This window comes from Lipophrys pholis, assembly GCF_963383615.2.
Source record: "Lipophrys pholis genome assembly, chromosome: 6".
Taxonomy (NCBI): domain Eukaryota; kingdom Metazoa; phylum Chordata; class Actinopteri; order Blenniiformes; family Blenniidae; genus Lipophrys; species Lipophrys pholis.
In genome coordinates, this window is record NC_137629.1 from 19,002,467 (window position 1) to 19,020,648 (window position 18,182).

The window sequence follows — 18,182 nt, forward strand, 5'->3', positions numbered from 1 at the left end:
TCTTTGTTGCTGGTGGATTCAAAGTGTTGGACTTAAAATCAAAGGTTTTTGTTTTTTTTTTCAATCTTGAACTGTGTCCGAGTTCATGTCTTGACTCCATCTCTTTAGATAGAAGTCAGTCAATGTCGGGATGCAAAGAGGCAAACAATAATGAAATGATTAAAAAAAGAAATAAAACAATTGTAGTGTACCTTCCAGATGCAAACGGAAAGAAGCTAACCTGATTTACGTTTGTAAGAAGTTGAAGTTTGTGGTGAAATGTTGTGGATAAAACCAAACAGATATGGTGAACATAAATCTACTTGGAAAAACCATTGTAAAAGTAGTGGAGAAGTATTCAAACTGAGTGAAAAGATGCAAAATATCCCGGCAACTTTTTTCAGTCTCACTGAGCAACAACCGAGTCTTAAGTTATGCGGAAAGCTCATGTGAACTCATGTGTCGCGTGTACTTACAAGGCTCTTCAATCAAAGGTTTCATCCTTATTTGACCTTCACCAAATGTTTCAAATGCAAATTGGCCTGTTTTAAAGAGCGAGGGAGCTTAATCCTGGTGTACCTGGCTGAAGAGATAGAGCTCCTGGTCCAGTGGGGAGCTGATCTCCACCAGGCCGGTGGGGTTGGGCTGAGGCTGGTTCGGGCTGACGGCCCTGATCCGGATGTTGCCCAGATCAGCAATATACAGCGTGCCGTTGGGGGCAACAGCCAGAGAGGAGGGGGCTTTAAGACGTGCGTCGCGGGCATAACCTCCATCTCCTGATAGGGGGGGAAATAAACAAGGGCACGTTATTTCACAAAGAACCAAGTCCTTTTTATCAAAAGAAAAAGCCCCCTGCGTTGTAAAACACACTGAGAAATGCAAATCAGTCATCAGCCAAAGAGCAAAGTCACAACCAGCGCACACAAAGGTCTGGAAAATATGAAGATCCCATGGTGCTGCTTATGCGGTTATCAGTTTGGTTCAGGACTTGGACTTGTTGGGATACCGGAGCTCCCCAAAGGAGTCGATATGACCACCTTGATAGTGACCTCGGCCTTATCAGACAGCAGTGGTAGGCGACTGAATGCATCCAGATGTCTTTAGTAGCACAGCAGGATAATAGCCGGGTGAAGCCCTTTAGATGCTGTCAGCAGTAGGCCCGGGGTCTCTGATGGGTCTGTACAGACGGCAGGGTGGCAGTTTATCTCCTGACAGCATGCACATTATGTGTGTGTGTGTGTGTGTGTGTGTATGTGTCCGTTTGTATTTGGCGGCTGTATGCTCCACACACGTGTGCATGTTCAAAGACACCGTGCGAGTGTTTGTGGCGCTGGGCTGGAAACGGAAAAGCCTCTGAAGAGAGTAATCATCTGTTAACAGCAAGACATGATTGAAAATATGCAAAGTACAACCCAAGAAATAGGGATGGTTACAGCCCATTGGCGTGTGGCATGGCAAAGACACTTCCCTCCATTTTGAATGGCAAAAGAGACCGATTTTTATGAGCAGAATTAAATGATAAGATCACATCCTCTGACACTTACAATGAGAGCATGGACTAACTGTCAAAAGAACATCTGCTTATTTGTTCGGTCCTCACCCCGTTCCTTTTATTACGTTTCAGGTGCCCTTCCATGATCCACCAACTGGTTAAAAAACATTTGGCGGCTCCGAGTGAGCTTTTTCTTCGCCCAGCTGTAATTTGAATAGATTTGAGAGATTTCTCCCGAGCCGGTTCCTACTGAACATTTAGCTGGAGATTTCAGAGAAGAAAGCGACTCCCTTTGAATACAAATACAAATACGTCGCCTCGCGCTGCGCTCTGTATACCCAACACGCGTACGTTCACAAATTACCCTTTCTCACTTCACCACTGACACATTATTGATCGGCCTTCCGTTCCTGCGCGCTGTTGTCGTTTAGGCCCTTATTATAATTTTGTCTAATTTTTCAAAGGGAGCCAAAGAGGCCGGTCTTAAACATGGGGCGTCATGTTGACTTAAATAATTGAAACGGGCTAAAAGAGAGATGAGAGAGAGAGAGAGAGGGAGAGAGAGAAACAGACAAAGGAGCGAGTTACTCTCAGGCTGTGCTAATAAAATTACTGGCCAGCAGGGACACGCAGGCAGTGAGATTTACTCACTCGATATCAAGCAATATAGCCTCTATCAAATCATGGGAGCTTTTGAAGAACTGCAGCTTTCGTTCCCTCCAAACGTACTTCCGAAACAGGCGAGGCTTCTGATATGATCGGAAATCATTTATAAAAGCAGTTATATGTTGGGGTTTTTTTTTTTTTCGGTCCCGTAATCCTATTAGATATAATCCCATACTCTCACATTACTTAATCCTTAAACTTTGATGACAAATGTGTCCATATTTGAGTTCAAATATACAAGTGTACATGAATGAATCTTTTTAATTAAAAACAGTGACACCATATTGGATCCGATGCAGTAAAAAAAAAAAAAAAAAAAAAAAAGCTGTTTTCTGCATATAAGGAAGAGACGGTGACAACAGAATAAAAAAAAATCCTTTTAACAATATATTTGGAGAAAGTAGATCCAAAATTCCAATTTAGGGAATATTGTCATTTAGAAACCGTGACACGCACGCACACACACACACATACACACACACACACACGATTGTTTTACATCATGCAACAGATTTAAAGACACAAACTACAATTTTTCATTGAAACGGACTTAAAAAAAACACACACACAAAAAAGTTAACTATTTGCCTGATCTAATGGTTTGCATGTCGAAAAATAGGTGTGAACTTGATGTGAAAGTTAACGGGACACACTGAAGATTGTATCTTGTACACTTAGTCTACGCCAGGGGCATATTGTAGTTCAGGGGTGATTCAGTTATTGTGGTGAGAGGCATTTCCTCAGCTGCCCTCCCATGACTGTTATGTGCAAACTCTATTAAAAGATATTTTATTGGTTGCTTGCTGTGTGTACCGGTGTGTTTTTTCCATCGTGTAAAACCTTTACACGTTTATGCCATTATCTGTCTTCTCTGCAAAATGGAATTAAAGTTAAAGCACAATCTGTTTGCACTTTTGCACGCTTTATGCAGGTTCTTAGGATAAAGCTTCCCCGTATGTGTAAGTGTGCACAAAGGGTTTGCAGGTGTGTGCGTGTGTGTGCCTGATGACCCACCAGAGAAGCAGTCACAGTTGGGGTCTATCTTGCAATCGCAGTCGGTGGGGGCCCCGGAGATAACCGATATCTCACCGTTGGTCGACACCTGTGGAGATTTCAGAAAGCGACACGTCACCAGATCATCGCTGAGCAGAACGGCGTGCTCCCGCGGCCTCACGCAAGATCATCTTTATTAAAAGGATTAAATCTCACCGAATACGCTGAATACTAAAGCAAAAGGACGACAGCATGTTTGGATCGACACGTCAAACCAAAATCTCTGATGCCCTTTGTTTCAATTAGAGGGGAAAACAAAAGCATTATGTTCTGGCAGCGCATCAGGAAGTCTGTTTGACTGAGTGAGAAATCTTTGCACCGTTCTCCAAACAAATTAAACGGATTGTGCTGATGTTGAGGGCAATAAAAGGAGGTGAAAACCGCTACACCAACAATTTGATTTTGATTAATCTTTGGAGGATGAAGCCTCTGAACTGGTCCGAGAGGTGCAGGCTTTGTTGGAAGATAATTGGAGAGGATGATGTTTGATTTTCTTTTTCTTTTTTTTCTTTTTTTTTAGCTTCTCTGTCCTTGAGGGAAAGTTCATTTGAGATGTTTATCATTAAGCTATTATTGCTCTGCTATTTGTTTTCATTCCCATATTGAGAGGACTGACACAGCCCGCCTGAGTAGCACTATTAAAGTGAAAAATGCAATAAAATACAGGGTCTATTTCATTAAAAAGTGGGCTGGAGCAGTAAATGACAGCACTCTCGCCTTCAAATAACGACTCCGAACATTTTCCTTTGTACAATATGGTAACAATCTTTTACACAACCTCAATTAAACAACATTTTTCAGTAAATCTAAATGCAATTTCAGTATTATTTCACATCTTACAATGATTTTGGTGCAAAATGACACGTCCAAGAATCATATCCTCTGTTTGTGGCTGGTATCTATGCTCCTTATATATTTTTCTTATTTTAAACATGTATGTCAATATTTAATGTAAATTTCTTTTTTTAACTGTGGTTGTTGAGTTGCTGTTTGCTTTTTATATGCTTTTGTATAGAATAACATGATTCAGTTTTCCTTTTCTTCCTTCCTTTCTTTATCGACATCACGGTTTATGGTAATTACTAATACATCTACTGAATACTGTATGTTAGATAAATGTTTTTATGGTAATTGCACTATATCTATTGTCTCGGCTGCTGCAATTTACCACACGGGATCATAACATCCAATAATGTAATAACTGTTATGTGCTCTCAATCAATCAATATGATGACTATCCCTCTAACTACAGTTTGCACAAGACTCCCAAAAAGAGCTGTTATGTGCAAGAAATTAATTCCTATTTATGTATTATTACAATTTTAGCAGCAGTTGTAACAAAATGTAAATAATACTCTTTAATTCAACAATTTATCAGAATTTTGGCAAGATGTTATGAAGGTAATCCATCCATCCATCCATCCATCCATCCATCCATCCATCTTAAAATTCATGTTATCTTTCTATTTTTTCCACATCCACAGGTTTCTTTCTTTTGGCCAGTAGGATGCATGGTTGTATGGTGTGTAAGTGTATTTTCGTCCGGATTATCAAATCACATCTCTAAAATGTTTCACGAAGCATCCAAAAGTCACAAAGTTCTGCACATAAAGTCCCGGTTTCAGTCGTAAAAGCCTTTCATCACCTTGACCCAGGAAAAAGACTCGTACGTCCTCCAGGATCCTCCAGCAGAGCTGCCCTAATCTGTTTTGTGTCCCCAGCATGGGGGCAGCGATATGAAAAACACGCGCTTACTTCTCGAGGTGGTGAAATATAGAGAGCCGCGGCTTCGATTTTAAAACAATGACAAAGTTCCTCACGGCTCGATAAAAGGCTCAGTCTTCAAAAACTACGGAACGAGAACGAGCGCCGGCAATTTGCGTTTAATTGAAAATAAACAAACAAAGTCACAACGGAGCTAATTTAGCATATGATGATTGTGGTTTTAATGCACCTCAAAGCTCCAATATGCATATTCAGTAACTTCGCTGGCTCCATAAAGGATTGAAATATAATCAAAAATTCCACACATATTGGTTATGCATGTGTGATCCTTGAGGTTCCGGCCAAATGTTCTAAGTCCATGCGATGAACAGACGTGCCTGGTCTGGGGAAGCGGTGCCAAAACAATCCTCACTGCAGCCAGGGCACGCACACATTTATTAACGCTCAGAGAGAACAAGATGCAACCGGTGCAACGCAAGACGATCTCAACCGTAACTTCACTTGAGTGTCACATTTTTATCTTTTTAAAGCAGATGTACCTGCGCGAGTTTCACCAGTGAGACAACGTATATATAACACCCGTTTCTTCCATGTCACAGTGTGTTTTGAGTCGCCTGACTGATTTCTGAATCTGTTGATTGCGCATCAAAAACTACCGTGAAAATCGGAGCTCATCCTCATCATTATCATCATCATCATCATCACCACCACCGGTCGCAAAACACGTTGTCGTTAATTTTATTTTACGCTTCACTGACACAAATAAAAGTGTCATTTACTGTCTGAACTTGTTGCTGAGAGACTGTGCGAATGTGGACTGGCTGAATTTTTCTTTCTTTTTTTTTTTTTTTTTTGTACTAAATTGACTTTCTGTCTGAATGCTCCTGAGACGTTTGATAAATATAGTCCTAGAAATGGCAAACATAAAACAGGTGTGACAAATACAGGGGGAGAAAAAAAAAAAAAAAAAAGAGAGACCATTCTATTCATTGCTTGATTCAACATGGCTGGCTGGTCCCCATTTAAAAAAATAAATAAAAAAAAGCATTTGAGGCATTTATATGTTCCTGTCTGCCTCCGCATGGACCCAGCGTGGTGCTGCAGACCACAAAGGGACTATTGATTGAGTCCAGCAGGCAGTATCTTTGAGGTGCTGCTGCCAAAATGCTGCAGTCCTGAGGCAGCGCGCTGCTAGCTAATGGAGGTAATGGACGAATACAAAAAAAAGTCTTTAAAGGACTTTACAGAAATATCTTTCTGATGCATCAGAGTTTTGTACATTGGAGTGTGAACACACTCGGAGGAACATGCTGCACAGCATCTGTTATGCAAACAACCTCACTGCGGTGGGACTCATCAAGCAATAAGTCTCAGGCTAAATTAGTGTCAAAAGGCCAGATGGAGCGTTGGTGTCAACTCAAGCTGAGCTGGCTTTTTTTTTTTTTTTTTTTTCCCCCCCTGCTTTCATTTTTGAGAAATTCTTGTGATGATGGGCCTTTTGCTTTGTGATCACTCTCTGATTATTTTGGACATTTGGCTTGAATTTAGTACGGGTTTTGAATTGCAATTGCCCATCACACACACACAAAGTCAAGGAAAATTGTGCATCATAAAACCCACAACGAGTGTAGTTAAATGAAAATAGTTCATCTAAAACAAAACTGACATGGGAAGAATTGCAAACAAGACATGCACATTTTTGTAAATTGAGTCCACATATAAATACAGCGCACTGGAAAAAGCATCACTTTATTTTTTATGCATTTGCAAACTTAAAACAAATGTTCCATGTGGTCTTTATTGGATATTTTGTGTAGAATTTTGAGGGAAACCATGAATTTAATCCATTATGGAATCAGACTAACATACAAAATGTGGTAAAAGTGAAGAAACTGTGAATTCTTTCCAGATGTGCTGCCATATAACGCTTTAATATATTCCTAGGTAAAATCAATTTTCCTTTTGTTGTCCATGGTTTCCTGTCAGTAGTTTGCAGTGAGTGACACAGGTCAGGCTTGAACACTTGAGACAGCCGTTAGCAGCAGATCAGCGACGTCGCGGCTATAACTGGCAACCTTGCTGCTAATAAAGTCAGCGACAGGCTGTTGCACATTAGTCTGAAACACTGCAGCAAAACGGAGTTTGCAGGGTTTTTTCTGAAGAATATTTCATGATTTTTAAGTGAACATTTTTTTCCTTTCTCACTAAACCATGATAAACATTTGGAGCTGAATATGTTAGAATTTCTTCTGTCTGATCAAATTGGGCAATACGTTTTCAATTCATTAATGTCTCTCATGTACAGCAGTGTTATTTAACTTTCTGGGTATTGTTGCTTCGGAGGCGTTTTCATTTTGACATATTTCATCTCACATGTTGAGCGTGGAGATCAGAGAAATGGTTACTAGGCAACATGACGGCTGTCTTTTGGTCAGATTTGCCGATGATGAAGTCCTTATCAGTATAAAGTGTGCTTCGGTGTCAGCCGTGAGGGTCTTTTACACCAAAAATTCACTGGTTTTCAAAATATCAACACACTTTCTTTGTGATTGAGTGTTAAGTGACGAAGTGTGGTCACAGATGATATTTTTCAAGACTAAACTCATGTGGTGACTTCCATAGAAATATCTCCTTCTCTTTCCTCTCAGTGTGTTTCACACAGCGCTGACTAAAATCACAATTATCCAAATTCAATATTGGCTTTTGGCCTTGTGTACAGATACTTTTACAGAGATTATTTTATTATTATGATGTGCAATAGATGCTGGAAGCCACAGTTCTTTTCATTTTTACACTGTTTGCCCACACTGTGTTTAAAAATTGATGAACCTCCTCATGTTTAGCTCCGAACAACTCGCCCTCTGGTTTTTTTTTTAACACACACTCATGTGTACTGGACTGCTGCCAGTTTACTTCATTAGAGGTGAGATTTTCCACTTCTGTTATGTATTTACTTTTTTCAAGATTTTTACAGATTTTCTTTTACCCTTTGTGTGTGTGTGTGTGTGTGTGTGTGTGTGTGTGTGTGTGTGTGTGTGTGTGTGTGTGTTTGGTGTTGCTGGTATCAGAATTAAATTGGAGTATAATCAACATTATATTTTAGCACTACAACTATTCAAACAGTGGTTTGAATACCTCTACCTCGAGCCTGCGACTTGCATTTGACCCCTAAAGCAACCTCTTCATAGCTGAATACATTTTTTTATTTAATCTGAAAAAAATGTACTTTAATTCATTATAAATGTTTTCATTTTCAGGGAAAAGACCATACAAACTAATAGAACAGAAAGTATGAACTTATTGATTGTATATTCCACTCCAACTTGCCAACATGCTGTAAAAATTAAATAGATTAACGTTTGAGTTATTATTATTGATGAAGAAAATATAGACCCTGGCCAATTGTGGCAAATGTGGCACCCAGATTAAGCAGGTTGACTATTGTTGGGTGTCAAATATAAGGCCCGTAGACCGAAATGACCTGCAAGAGGCTCCAATCCGGCCCAACCACCAAGAAAATGGTAAGAATTTCATAGAAAACACACACAAAATAAAAAAATTCTTATGAATACCCACTGAGGTCAAGCCACGCTGTGAAGGAGAGTTTGTAAAAACATGCATAACACAACAACTACAGGAGAAGGTTTTTAGACATTTCAATGAGGAAAGTATCATTAAAATTGTCTTCATGTTGAGATTGTAGTCATTTTTCATAGTAATTGTTTGGTTTTGTGAAAATATAGACATTTTCATCACATATATATTCTGCGCCACAACAAAGAATAACTTTGAAGTTTAAATTCAAAGGTTATTGTGGCACTATTTTATGGGTCTGGCCCATTCAAGAAGAAATTGGACCCTGAACTAAAAGGAGTTTGACACCCCTGGCTTTAATAATCAGCACACCATTGAATTTTGAGGTTATGCAATGTACGTAACAAATACGATCCGAGAGATGTTGTTTATCTTCGGTACTGACAGTCTGCTGACCTGTTGGATGCGGTTGATTCTCCGCTCGTCCGTCTCGGCGATGAACAGCGTTCCCAGGTGGGACAGGGCGATGGCCTTCGCAGCCTCCAAGGTGGCGCGCACAGCCGCCCGGCTCACCAGGTGGTGGTCAATCCCTGGTACCTGACAGTGGATTGGACGTCCGGCCACGATGCGTACCTGAAGGCCCTCTGACACCTGAAAACAAATTTTTAAAGAAAACCCACACATCAGACGCATCAAGCCTCACAAACATAAACCCCTCCATCTACTGGCTCATTACGTTCTCACGCCACACATGCTCAAACAGGTAATTCATTAATTTAGGAGAGAGAGTTGAGTGACACCTTCCTGAAAACAACTCATGCGGAGACCTGTGATAATATGTTATTTTTTCTTTTTTTTTTAACAAGGTGCGCTTTCTTTTGTCGGCAGTCTCACTCACTCACTCCAAACGCATCCGCAGTGACAGCGCTACATTTTGTGAAAAAATATTTTTTCACTTCTATTGCCAGCATCCCCATCTCTCTCTGGGGAAAAACAGGACTAAATAAGAAGCAGGGGTTCATTGCAAACATGCATTGCAGGACTTTATCCCGACCTGCAGGACGATGTTGTTGTCCAGGATGTAGAGGGAGTTGTCCAGCGGGTTCACGGCCAGGTCGGTTGGCCACTCCAGACGCACCTGGTTAATGACACACACACACACACACACACATCGAACACACAGTTATTATATTTACATCTTAAGTAAGGACGAAAATACAGAAGAGACCCGAGCGATCGCTCACTGTCAATCAAACTTCTACTATTACAAGACGACAAATGTAGCACAAAAATAAACAATATTAAAACCCTACAATGATCCTTCCTTCACTCTAGAATTTCTTCGCAGTGTTACCAGGAAGTGTAATGTGTTAGACGACTGAGTTAAGTTTGAGGAAACAGAGGAGAAAATTGACATCTACCTCACGTGATAAAGGTAAATCTGCTAAATGTAGAGATCATCAAGAGCTTTAACAACCAATAAAATCAATTCTAAAAATAGCAGGCAGCCGATGCAGCGACTTTAAAATTGGTGCGATGTGGGATCTTCTCAGTCGGTTACAGGTGATACAAAATAATATCTCCTTAATAACATAGTATTAGGCCTCCTGACCCTCCCTGCTCATGCAAAGGTCAGCGGCGTGCAGGGAGCCCTCCCCGTGTTTATTCAAGCCTCGTAGCAGCAGCGCTCCAAATGTCATCCAATAACCATGATCGCTGCCTGCTCAAATAGCACACCCTGTCCGCTAACACCGCGGGGGTCAAAGCCAGACGAAACTACACCGGTGCACAGCCTCCACGCGGCACTGTCCACCAAACACATACACACACACAAATGTTCCAACAGCGAGCCGGGTCGGAGACGCCGCGGCGCGTCTCAGGCATGAGGTGATTGATGACTGCGAAGACGGATTGGTAAATAAATGGATCATGTTAAATTGCCACTGACATGTCCAATTATAGGCTCTGTCAAATGAGAGAGAGGAGAGGGTTGACTTAGAAATCCCATTTTAAGAGGTGGGGAGATTCATCAAGCGGGACTCACCGACTCCACCGCCAGAGAGGACATGCATCAAACCTCCCCTGCTCATGATATTGAACTTTGCGACTGCGGCGGGTGATTGCCTCTACAAGTCAAGCTGACCTGCAACGCAGAGATGGGGCCCGCTGAATTAAAACCGGAGATTAAATAAAAATTTGGATTAACTCTTTAGCCGCCGGAGCCACTGCCAACGTTTGTGAGTCCTTTTCACTAATTAGGCGTGGATTATGTGCTGTGTGGCGCCGACAAAGGTTAAGGAATTGTGCTAAAGGACTCTTGATTGGAGTTGAAGAGCCTCCTTAAAAGAAACTACTCCAATGCAAGAAAAAGCGAAAACGATGTGTAAAATGTAATTAATAACTTGGTGCGGTGGCTCGCACTTCTCAAAAACACACACTCACCTTTCACATCAGAATATACCGGCGATGAAAGTGAGCTAATAAGAAATTAACTTCTTTTGAATATCCGCATTTCAAATAAGTTGTGAAATGGGTAACAAAACAGCAAATGAAGTGGCTCTAATTTGAAAAGAAAAGAAAGACACTAGGAGTATTTTGCAATTTACGTCGTTAGGAAAAAGGGCCAATAACATGATTAAGTAAGAAAAGAGAGCCAGATTATCTCAAGGATGAGCATAAGTTCACTCGTCTGCATAACCGGTTTGCAAAGATGAGGAGGATATTCAGAAAATCGCTCCTCAAAGCAAAATTGCAGAGACCTTAATGATCCCAGTATCTTACAGTGCATAACTTCATCAAAAGTTTCAGACTGGAGAAATCTTTGTGTGCAAAGGGCAAAACTGGGGGTCATTTTGGACGCTGGTGATCTCTGGGCCCTCAGTTTGCACTTCTTTAAAAGGAGATATTCATGAAGTCGTGAAAAAAAAACAAAAAACGGGGTCTCGAAGTCAAGAAAGAAAAGCAGAAAACACACAAGAGAAAGAGAGCTGTCTACTACTGTGGTCAAATGAGACAGAATTTCTGAGAGGAAAGAATTAGCTCCTCTCAGACCTGGTTTGGGAAATCCTGCCGCTTCTTCTCAGCACATCATCTGGGCAGAACTATTTAAAAAAAAAAAAAATGTTCTTCTTCATCCCAGGAGTTTTGCTCTTTTAGTTTCTCATGAAGCAGGCTATGTCCCGGCAAAGTTTGCTCTTGCAACCTGGAGGAAATGAAGAGGTTTCTCTGTTCTTGTAGAAGGTGTAAGCGCTGTCAGAACATTTGCCCTCGTCCAGCAAAGGTCTCTCTCAGGGAAGGTCTTACATATTTCAGGGGGACATTGCTGAAGCACAAAGTGCATCCATTACAACTGCGTGGCCTTGGAGCGCAAGAGTCCGGATGTCCTGGCTGCAGTCCACACTCTACACCGATAGAAAGGACTTTGGTCATGAAGAGGAAGAATCCAGTTCAGAAGACCCAGCTACACACTGAGTAAACTTGGCTCTGTGCCAACTTTTCTGAGAAGTGTTGTCACCATCGAATTTGAAGATTTTTACGAAAAAAATGTGAACCCTCCGTGCCCCAACACCTGGTATCACTTTTATGCTCTGTTATGAACAAAATACAGGTTTACGCAATGCAATTTTTTAAATTCATGTTTCCAGCCGTGTCCTTTTGAACATGAATCCAGCTATTCAACTGCAGGATGCTTTGGGCCACTCAAAAATCTAAATATATTCTGGTGTGCAGCAGACTTTAATTCCCACAAAGTGATCAAATATAGAAAAGATTCATTTCCCAGAAATAACTCAATGTGGATATGAGATAATGGCAATAAAATATATATTAATAAATGTACCGGAAGTGAACCTTAAACAAAACTATTTTACAGTTGTTGTAGTTAATCTCAGCTGGGATGTTGATGTAAATATTTGAAGAGTCTAAAAACAAAAGGTATATAAACTATGATTAAGTGTTTTATTAAAGTGTTTCCCACTCGTATGCAAAGTGAAGTGGAAGGTGATTGGGTGGCACACCGTCCAGCGGGAACCTAACATAAAGAAAAAACACGGACTTAATATAAGTCAGATGAAAAACTGTATTATAACTTTATAGATGGACAGTATGTACCAGCATATTATTGTGGGTAATTCCAAAATCTATTTAAACATCCAATTCTGAAAACTTGGGATTAGGCATTATATTAGGGACCTTTACCAAGCAGAAGATGGGTGGATGGACATTCATGGCCCATCGGTGAAAAATCACCGTCATAACAGGATCCTAATCTGAACTGCCGGGAGATCTAGTCTCAGGTTGACTATCTTGTAAGCATCAAGAAAGAAAGTTATTAAAAATAGAACAATGATGTAAATTGTTTGTTTCTGAGCAGATACAAAAGTCAAACTAACAAAAAGTTGTGACTTATACTTGTTTTGCAGTCGTCGCACTTCAATATTTGGCTCTCGCCGACAATGTGAATGCTAGTATTTTGAGAAGTGTCTGTGTGGGCTGGCACCAAAGGAGGCAGGAGAGGAGGAGAATCTGCAGTGGAGGAAAAAAAAAAGTATTTACAAGTTACAATCGACACATTGATTATTACTAAAATTGCATTAACCTCTTCCATCCTGCAGATGCTGAAGCAGCAGCAGACTCCGTGGTGAGATCAGAACCAGGCCTATATTTTTAATATTTGGTGGCCCAGTATTGCTAGATGTGTCTCGTCCTTTGAGACCAAGGTAGATAATTTTGGCCTAACAGCTGCGGGGCTGTAACTGCCTGAAATTGGGGAAGTAAAATGTCAAATGAATATCCTCAGGAGCATTACTGCTGCAACATTGTCCTTTTTCTTTGCAAGTGAAGGGTGAGAGAACTCAGCATTTAGCAATCATATACATCCCTGGCAACTGTAACAGTGAAACCGAACATCTTCGCCGGCATTTTATGAGCTTTTATTTTCCAGTGTACGCCGCCGCATGTGTTAAACAACGTAAAAGAAACCATTTTGTATAAGACCACCTGGTTCAGAGTGGAGCGGAAAAAGCCCGATCATGTTACTGACAGGTGTTTCTCTTGTTCCAGATGTGTCCTGTTGAGAATGATCGCACAATAAATCTGAATGTGGACGTCCTCTCTGGGTTCACGCCTTAGGCGTCATGAGCAGACACGTTGTTTTTAATTTAAAGACGCCGCTTGACAATTTGAAGCCTCCCGAACAGTATGAAGAAAAGCGCCGGTGAGCTGAGCAACAGACGTGGAGCGGGTCGACTGAGGAAAACAACAGCTGATAGCAGAAACATTAGGAAAAGCTGTGAAGAAACATCCCCAAACAACTGTTCGCGATATCACCAGCAACCTCCAAAGGGCAGAGGGAAAGTATCGGAATGCGGCGCCTGAGGAAGACTTTCACAGCAGGAACACACAGGGCTCAACCCACTCATCAGCTGTACAAATCCAAAACTCTAATGGAGTTTGTGCGGAGAGGAGCAAGAAAAGTCACGGAACAAAGTGGTGGAAACGATGCGCTCCTGATCCCAAAACATGGTGGAAGAAGTTTCCGGGCTGCCTCTGGAACATTCCCTACAGCCTTTACTTGACAGTGTAACTTTTGCATGAAGAGTTTACAACAAAACGGTGCTGAACTTTCTCAAGCAGGAAGACAATGATCCAAAAAAAAGTCTGCCAACTCAATAAAGGAGTTTGATAGAGGGTAATGGGGGAAGGTTTTAGACTGGCCAAGTCAATCATTAGACCTTAATCCAGCCGAGCGGCGTCTCAGCTCCAGAAGATGAGGGAGAAGGCCAAAGAGGGGAAACAAAACTGTACGAGTGGAAAAGGCTAGAAGGCGTTTGTGGTACACCAAAGGACGTTCTTTCACTTCAAACTTGAAATTCATTTGGAGACAAATAGATAATCTGTTGCTTCTAATTTGTCTGTGCTTTTTCCTCGTGGGTAATTCACAATTGAATTTAAAGCGATGCTATGCACCAAGGTTAACAATGCTGTCCATGTTTCCTGGCAGTATGGAGAAGACGTGCCGACATCCTTGTCTCCTGAAACTTTCTGCAGCTCCTCTATTCTGAGCTCATTCCCAGGCCGACTGGGAGATATAATCTATCCAGCAGCTCCTGGATTAACCTCAGGACCTTGTCCCATGTCACTATGCCTTGTAGAATACTGCTGCCATGGCACTGAGAGGCAGGCACACTAATCAAACAGAAACCCCCTCGACTGGTTCCTCCTAACATGGAATTATTATGGCCGAACTATCGAGAAGAGTGAAAAGTAATTTCAGATCCTTGTTGCTGCCGCCGCCGCCTTACCTCGCAGTGACTCTGGAGCTATTGTTTCCATGAAAGTCCTGCCAGCTCACTGCAGACGCTGGATTCATAACAGGCTGCAAACCTCTCACACATCACTGCACTCTCTACTCTCTGCTCAACTGCCCATCATTATGCATCATTATGCTTCTCCACTGGTGTATCTTCATTTACAAATCCAATGCCAAATTCTTTTTTTCACATGCTACTCCACCATAGCAGTCATAGCCTACTTACCCTGGACTTTATTACTTTATTTGTTTACTCTACTCCATCAATGTGGTTTTCTATTCTATTCTATTCTATTCTATTCTATTCTATTCTATTCTATTCTAGACTGTGGACAGGGACTCATGATTTGGGGAGAACATGCAAACTTCACTCACAAAGGATCCCAACTAAACTTGAATGAGGGACAGTCTCACTGTTGAGCAAGGGAGCTAACAGCAGCTGGAAAACACAGCACTTGACCCTATGCCAGGAAATATAAGCTGTATGTAAATCATCTTATCAAATTCAACTTTTCCTCTCGACCTTGAACGCCTCCATTGCCCACGAAAAACTAATTTCATTACTTGGTGAGGATTGTATAGCTGCTGTGCTGTTTACACACTATTAAACCAAAAATGAGGGGGGATTTAAGACTGAGTGTAACATCGCAGTAAAATATTTGTCCAACGCTGTGCTGTCCACTCGTCGTACATCTCAGCGGCGGTGTTTGTTGAGTCAGGGCGACACCAGTTTCCATCAACACTGAGGTCACAGTGGTTTACGCTCGCAAACATAAAAGGAGGACGAACGTGACTGGATGCGTTCCCACCCACGGTGTAACAAAAGAGTGAGGCGGCACGGGCACCTTTAAAGACACATAATAGCATCTCTGGGAATTCACCTGGACTGAACACACATACTCACACGCGCGCACACACACATACCCACGTCCGCTTGCATCCCTGTGTGTGGGCACAGATCTCTCCATGGAGCCAGCAGCTCATTTATAATTCATCCTCGGCTCAAATAGGCCTGATATAAGTTAGCAGTGCAATCTGAAGGTTGCCCGATCAAAACTGGATGTCAGCTGTCTCTGGTCTCACGCACACATTCAAGCACCTTTAACGAGCCGCAGCGATTCTCTAGAAAAAGAGCTGGGTGATGCAAATTGACAACATTCACTGACTGTAAAAGCACAACAAAGCACAACAAACAAATACTCTGCCATTAATTGCCAATTTGATTTAATGAATATAATTATTCAACACAGAGGACCTGCAGGAGACTTGTTTTGCCAGGGATTATTTTAACAACAGGGGCTATTTTCTCAGGAATAATAAGCACGCTTTCTGCTTTCTACTTGTTATTAAAAAAGTCTGCGGCGTTATTAGCTTACCTGGTTGATGTCCATGCGCGCGTCGCAGCTCAGCGGCTGCGTCGACATCAGTCCGTTCGAGCCAATCACGGTGGAGAGCAAGCCCCGCTCATTAATCTTCTGAATGGTGGTGCCATCAACGAAGTAGACAACGCCTCTTTTATCCACTGCAATACCTGGGCGGAGGAGAGAGGCGCAGAGTGAGCTTGTGGGGATGACAACAAGACGGAGTGAGTGGGGTAAGAATGGAGAAAAACAAGAAAATGTAAAAAAAAAAAAAAAAAAAAAGAGGTACATGGAAGAGGAGAGAGAGGAGAGAGCTTCGGAGAGGCATCCAACTCAGTTAGACATTCAGCTCAGCAAGTGGCTGTCTTATCAAAGGCAGTGCACCACAGAAATGTAATTATATTTCCATTCCAGAGCCACTAAAGGGATTAGAACAATGCAACCAGAGGAAGAAGTTATTTGTCACATTAGATGTGAGCAGGGTGCCGCAGTGAACTTTTGACATTCGACTCCTGTGCAAATGTGCATTATAAATGTTGGGCCGCTCTCCAAACGTGCACGTGATTGCCTGGCTGCCTGTCTGTTTACCTGCACTTGCAGAGCACATATGGACACGACATGCACATTTTGTTATGAACAGCACACACTTGAACTCTCCTTGCAGCAGCGCTCTGCCGTACAGACAGCTCGCGGAGAGACAGAGGGAGAGAGGTGGAGAGGAAAGTCCAGGTATTAAAGGTCAGGGCAGACTATGAATCATCTGTTATGGATGAGGGGCGACCTTCATCTCTCTCTCATCTCCATACAGAGAATAGCCCTTTGACTCAACTCTCCCCACAATAATATTCTGTGACTCAACCCTCACCTCTCGCACCGCGAGCCGACAATTCCCCGCGACTGCTTTCGCTTGGCGTCTGTGACAGAGAGCCATATTTTAGCATTTCTACCTGCCAGCTCAAGAGCATGTGACTCATTGTTGTGTCATTTAGAAAAGCATTTTGTTTATGGTTTATCATTAAAGTCACGTCAGTTTTATGCATACAGCTCTTTATCTCGAGCATGCCTCACAGGACTTTATGGAGATAAAGCCCACATATTCAACTAAGTCACAATCAATCATAAAAGTAAATGGTGTTTTCAACAATACAGTATTAAGGAAAAGGAGCTCACAACGGAAGGGAAGGGAATAAAAGATTTCATATATGGATCCATCTCGGAAACACACTTACCGTCTAACTGCTTATTTGCAAAACCTTGACTATTTGGCTATATTTATGACGATATATCTTCATTGCATTAAGTTATTATGGAAATCACATTGACTCATCTAAAAGACGTACAGCGGTTCTGTTGATCAGATTAAATAAATCCAATGATCACCCTGGTTTTTTTCCCTTTTAGTAATGGAGCAGTGAAGACAGTAGAAATCCCAATGCAACATCTTCCTTTCACCAGCAACTAAAGTTTCTATTCGGACAGAAAAAAGACTCAATACACAAAAAACTAAACATCTATTTGTTTTGTTTCTATGATTCTGGAGACTTCTGTCATTACTTAGATGTTTAATTATTCCAAAATAAACAGGACTACTATATAAAACTCTCCTATTGTTGAGGGGATTTGTGGTCGCTGTGACCTCGGGGACATAGACCAGGAAGTCCACAACATCACTGTTGTTACTTTTTTTTTTAACGTGCCTGCTTGGATAGCATTAATATATTGAATATGTTCAATATTCAAAAATGTATTTGTAAGTGTTGAATGACAGTGATACACTTGGACTTAAATGTGTTAATGCTCAGTAACAATATTCAGTGAAACCCAATGTTTGTTTCTATGATTATTCACATTATATTTCATATGTGTGATCAGAGGAGGTCCAATAGTCAACCTCCAGTTGTATAATGGTATAATGGGTTTGGCATCAATAGGTAACAAGCAGATCTGTGTGAGGACCAGTCTGAGGACATGCGATACTCTAGATAAAAAATGTATATTCAACAAAGTTTCACTGTGTGCCATGCCCTATTATCACTCCAAAATTGCAGAAGCTGTTTAATTG

The 18,182-nt window shown here is 41.4% G+C and overlaps 1 protein-coding gene across 1 annotated transcript in view; it reads right to left on the reverse strand.

The window, feature by feature from the left end:
- The window catches only part of tenm1 (teneurin transmembrane protein 1), a gene marked incomplete at its 5' end in the record, with an annotated part of 195,095 nt that overhangs the window by 17,629 nt on the left and 159,284 nt on the right, over positions 1-18,182 (reverse strand). The window contains 5 exons of the mRNA XM_080465661.1: positions 559-755; positions 3,152-3,239; positions 8,906-9,100; positions 9,504-9,587; positions 16,136-16,290. Of these exons, the coding sequence (XP_080321787.1) occupies positions 559-755; positions 3,152-3,239; positions 8,906-9,100; positions 9,504-9,587; positions 16,136-16,290 (719 nt within the window). The remainder of the gene's footprint in view (positions 1-558; positions 756-3,151; positions 3,240-8,905; positions 9,101-9,503; positions 9,588-16,135; positions 16,291-18,182) is intronic.